At 45.5% G+C, this 5,000-nt stretch overlaps 2 protein-coding genes across 3 annotated transcripts in view; both read left to right on the plus strand.

Annotated features, from left to right (window-relative positions):
* LOC310806894 (betaine--homocysteine S-methyltransferase 1-like) overlaps nucleotides 1-3,422 on the plus strand; it is a gene marked incomplete at both ends in the record, with an annotated part of 3,594 nt that extends 172 nt beyond the window's left edge. Inside the window, 7 exons of the mRNA XM_083673177.1 lie at nucleotides 845-977; nucleotides 1,159-1,271; nucleotides 1,431-1,622; nucleotides 2,122-2,269; nucleotides 2,569-2,751; nucleotides 2,867-3,095; nucleotides 3,233-3,422. Of these exons, the coding sequence (XP_083529303.1) occupies nucleotides 845-977; nucleotides 1,159-1,271; nucleotides 1,431-1,622; nucleotides 2,122-2,269; nucleotides 2,569-2,751; nucleotides 2,867-3,095; nucleotides 3,233-3,422 (1,188 nt within the window). The remainder of the gene's footprint in view (nucleotides 1-844; nucleotides 978-1,158; nucleotides 1,272-1,430; nucleotides 1,623-2,121; nucleotides 2,270-2,568; nucleotides 2,752-2,866; nucleotides 3,096-3,232) is intronic.
* A 975-nt stretch (nucleotides 3,423-4,397) lies between these two features.
* Nucleotides 4,398-5,000, plus strand: part of LOC310806893 (betaine--homocysteine S-methyltransferase 1-like) — a 3,705-nt gene continuing 3,102 nt past the window's right edge. For both annotated transcript variants that reach the window (XR_014554302.1, XM_083673176.1), the window contains exons 1-2: nucleotides 4,398-4,455; nucleotides 4,941-5,000. The exon at nucleotides 4,941-5,000 is cut by the window's right edge and continues 73 nt beyond it. Coding sequence is in view for 1 of the 2 variants with exons in the window: in XM_083673176.1 (XP_083529302.1) it covers nucleotides 4,435-4,455; nucleotides 4,941-5,000 (81 nt within the window). In the remaining variant the exon portion in view is untranslated. The remainder of the gene's footprint in view (nucleotides 4,456-4,940) is intronic.

Consider the following 5,000-nt stretch of genomic DNA (forward strand, 5'->3'; position numbering starts at 1 on the left):
TTCTATTTTAGTATTTTAGGCTGACAGTAGTTCAAAATTGTTGTACTGTGTAGTGTTGTCAGGGGAAACCCTAACCCTAACCCTAACCCTAACCCTAACCCCACTGATAGAGATTCACTGCTCTGTTAAGTGTGTGTGTGTGTGTGTGTGTGTGTGTGGGGGGGGGTGATAACCAGAGTGGTGCAGTTAACACTGAGGGGGGGGGGGTGATAACCAGAGTGGAGCAGTTACCACTGGAGAGACTCAGACTGAATGACCAGAGCAGTGTTCTTATCTCTATAGCCTTGAGCTGAGTTACTAACACACATAAAGTACACACATCACACTCACTGCTCTCACCTGCACACACTGAAGCTAGGCCACTACTCAAACTCTCCATTTGGAATCTAGGCAGCATGGAACTGCCTTTCAGCATGTTGTAGCACTGACTGTATTCTAGAGTGTTTTCATATTGCATGGCCTTTGTGATGCAGTACATCGGAATCCACAGACACTTTTAATGTTTTAAAAAAGATTTACTGACTCAAAAATCCTTATCCTTATTCTAAACTTGAAATGGCATATCGACCTCTAGAATCAGAATCAGAATTTTTTATTTGGCCAAGGATATTTGCGCATACAGGAAATTGACTTGGTGAGGTTGGTGCATGGGACAGAAAACGATAGCAAATATGAACAAAACATTTAGAGATGGGCTCCAAAAGTCATCGATTGCCTTATTATTGTTAGATGGTGTCATGGTTTTCTACTGTATTTCCTCAAACTGCTTGAATTGACTGTGAGAGAGGCAGCCGTAGCACAAGACTGTGTCTCTGAGCGTCTCTCTGGGTCCTCCGTCCTGCAGGGCATCATGGAGCGTCTGAACGCAGGAGAGGTCGTCATCGGTGATGGAGGGTTTGTTTTCGCTCTGGAGAAGAGGGGCTATGTGAAGGCTGGACCATGGACCCCAGAGGCTAACATCACACACCCTGAGGCTGGTAAGAGAGAGCACACACACACACACACACACACACACACACACACACACACACACACACACACACACACACACACACACACACACACAAGCATGCACACACACACACAGACAGACAATCTTACTTATAACCTCAAATTAACCTCAACCTAACCTTAGACTAACCTCTGGCCAATGTTCAGTCCGCCAGCTGCACAGGGAGTTCCTGAGAGCCGGGTCAGATGTGATGCAGACATTCACCTTTTATGCCAGCGACGACAAACTGGAGAACAGGGGCCAGAGTCTGAAATACACTGTGAGTACTTGAGTCAAGAACACTCCAGAACAGTCTTGAAGTCTTGTGCTTGAACTTGGGCCAGAGTATGAAATACACACGGCCCTGTGAGTAATGCTCACATCTGGCCTTATAACAGACCATCATCCCCTTCATGTTGTCGTTCCTCATTGGCTCCAGGGGGTACAAATTAACGAGGCAGCTTGCGACCTGGCGAGGGAAGTAGCCAATGAGGGGAATGCATTGGTGGCAGGTGGAGTTTGCCAGACCCCCTCCTACCTGAGCTGTAAGAGTGAGTCTGAGGTGAAGGCCATCTTCAAGAAGCAGCTTGACGTCTTCATAAAGAAGAATGTGGACTTCCTGATCGCAGAGGTACTTCCTACAAAATGAAACATCTGAGAGAAATAACACAATTACATGGGGACATACTTATTACATAATCATTGCTTTTTTGTGTCCTTTGGAAAAACATTTGCCATGACATACGATTTGGCATTAGGTAGGGTAGCTCCTGACACATCAATCCTGCTAAATACAAGCTGAAAAAACATGTGAAATAAAGCCTTACCACCACAAGCTTTCACCCACTGAGAGTGCTGCTTGAACTACACTCTGAACACATATTACTCATCTTAGTTAAAGATAGGCTAACTGGAACTTTATTCATGTCTACAGTACATTTAGAGTTCAATCGATGCATGAATGATGTTGAACATTGAATATTGATGTATTGGGGAAAAAGAATCGGTCTCAGAATGACTCCTGAGGGACTCCCTTTGTCTCCGAGCGTATTGTGTTATCACTGTACGTGTTGTGTGTGTTCTAACGTGTAAACTTTCTCTCTGTTGACTGTGTTGTCTATGTCCTGCAGTACTTTGAGCACGTGGAGGAGGCAGAGTGGGCTGTGCAGGTGTTGAAGGCTACTGGGAAGCCTGTGGCTGCCTGTCTGTGCATCGGGCCGGAGGGAGACATGCATGGAGTCAGCCCTGGAGACTGTGCTGTCAGGCTGGTCAAAGCTGGTGCGTACTGTCACAGATACAAGGGCTTATATTAGGATTTCAACTCTGTCTAATCCTTAATCTCGGTCTAATACACACCCTACTCCACCTGCTCACACATGTATACAGTACCTGGTCCTCTGTGGCTCAGTTGGTAGAGCATGGTGCTAACAATGCTTAGGTTGGGGGTCCGATTCCCGCTGGGACCATATATACTGAAAAATGTATGCACTCACTGCAATGTACAGTAAGTTGCTTTGGATAAAAGCATCAGCTAAATGGCATATATATTATATTACCTGAACCTCTGTATCCTTCAGGTGCCCAGATCATCGGGGTGAACTGTCACTTTGACCCAATGACCTGTGTAGAGGCTGTCAAGTTGATGAAGGCTGGGGTGGAGAAGGCGGGGCTAAAGGCTCACTACATGGTGCAGCCTCTGGCCTTCCACACCCCAGACTGCAACTGCCAGGGCTTCATCGACCTGCCAGAGTTCCCCTTCGGTAAGACACACATGCACACTTATATGCTACTGTAATGCAGAGCTGTCAAATGCAAGTTAGAAACAGTGTGTATGCAATTTGTCTGAATATCCGTATCCCCTCTCCCCTTCCCAAGCCCTGGAGCCCAGGATCCTGACCCGCTGGGACATGCACAAGTACGCCAGGGAAGCCTACAAGGCTGGGATCCGATTCATCGGAGGCTGCTGTGGGTTCGAGGCCTACCACATCAGGGCTGTGGCTGAGGAGCTGGCCCCAGAGAAGGGGGCTCTCCCCACATCTTCAGAGAAGCACGGCATGTGGGGCAATGCCCTGCAGATGCACACTAAACCCTGGGTCAGAGCCAGGTGAGAGAGCAGAGAAAGCTGGGAATCAGTCATGGCAGTTTCAACACTGCATACATTTAATTAATTCCATCCTTGATGTATCAAGAACTCTTAAAAAGCTGTGTGTGTGTGCGTGCGCGTGTGTGTGTGTGTCATAGGTCTCGTCGTGACTACTGGGAGCAGATCAAGCCTGCATCAGGGCGGCCCCTCTGCCCCTCCTTGTCCAGTCCTGAGGGCTGGGGGGTCACCAGAGGTCACGCTGACCTGCTACAGCACAAAGAGGCCACCAGCTCCCAGGAGATAGAACACCTGCTGGAGATGCAGAAGAAGGCCAAGGTTACCGCCTGAGAGCCAGAGCCAGAGAGAGAGAGGGAGAGAGAGAGAGAGAGAGAGAGAGAGAGAGAGAGAGAGAAAGAGAGAGAGAGAGAGAGAGAGAGAGAGAGAGAGAGGGAGAGAGAGAGAGAGAGAGAGAGAGAGAGAGAGAGAGAGAGAGAGAGAGAGAGAGAGAGACAGATACTCTTCTTTCCCATTTCAGTGTGTAGACAACAAGCACTTGTAGCAGCTATTGTTACTCTATTACAGAGCATTGCTATGTAACAATCCAACAAATAAACTTTCATTTCACGTTAATAATGTTGGAGTGTCTTATTTTCTTACAAGTACCAGCCTTGGCTAACTTCTCCTTTTGTGCATCCCCCCCATCCCCCACCCCATCCTTGGGTGACCCCTATTAACAGATAAAGTTAAAGACATCTAAAAAAAAAACATGAGGCAAGGGTATTGATATAAAACCAAAAAGCAAACTGGATGTGCTATATGTGTTATATTTTGGGTTATGATAAGGTAAGGCAGTACTAAGATTATTAGGCATTAATAGGCCTATATGTAAGTCAAATGTTTTGTGACTCATTAGGTATATTATCATTAATTGAAATAACCAGGACAAATCCCAGATTGTGCCTTTAAAATCTAGATGTGAATCTTAACCTTGTAAATCTGTTGACAAACATAGAGCATAAACGAGCTGCATGTCTATCATTAGGAGTTGGATCTCATGAATGGGATCCTTGTTGTCCATGGTATCTATTCAGAGGTAATAAGATGGAAAACCCAGGGGAGGACTGATAAACACACAAACAGCTATACTGAATCTAGGCTAAACTAGTAACACTTACAGTACAATACTCTCATTCAGATACAAGGGAGGGAGAGGTTGTGTAACCGGGGCTTGCCAATCAGAGCATCGCGTTGGCAGACCCCTCCCTTGCTTCAGTGCGATATATGCAGCCCCTCGAGTTGCAGAAGCATCTGTTCAGAGCCTCAAAGACTGAGCGGTCAGGATAGGACTAACGGAGGAGATATGGCACCAGCAGGAAAGAAGGTAGATGTGCGCTCCTGACGACTCAGGATTTACACCCTGTGGGCTACACGTTGTACACATGATGGAAACGCACTGTCAAATATATTGTATGGAATGGAATGGATATACTGAATTTATTCATACACTTTTTCATAGTTTGTATATTACTTACTTTGTTTATTACTTTATTTATCATGGTTTTACGCTTTTTGTAACTGTGTATGATTGCGAAGTGTCAGAAAGCTTTTACGTATAGATATTAAATGAAATGTATAGACTTTGTATCATAATACTTTCTGTGGAATAGTCTGAATGGAATTCGCCCGCATTTGTTGCGCTGACGTGTGAAATGAATGTAAGGAAAGGTGGGATGATTATTGTAAAAGTGGGACGGTCATCGCAAGGTGTATAGCCTACTATTATAGGGATTATATTATAGTGGTTATAGTAAATAATGCTGCTCAGGTTAAAGATTATTGTGATTAAGATTATGAATCTGATTCTAGGGTATTTTGGAGCGTCTCGACGCCGGGGAAATAGTGATTGGAGATGGGGGCTTCGTGTTC

This window comes from Argentina silus, assembly GCF_951799395.1.
Source record: "Argentina silus genome assembly, chromosome: 7".
Classification (NCBI taxonomy): Eukaryota; Metazoa; Chordata; class Actinopteri; order Argentiniformes; family Argentinidae; genus Argentina; species Argentina silus.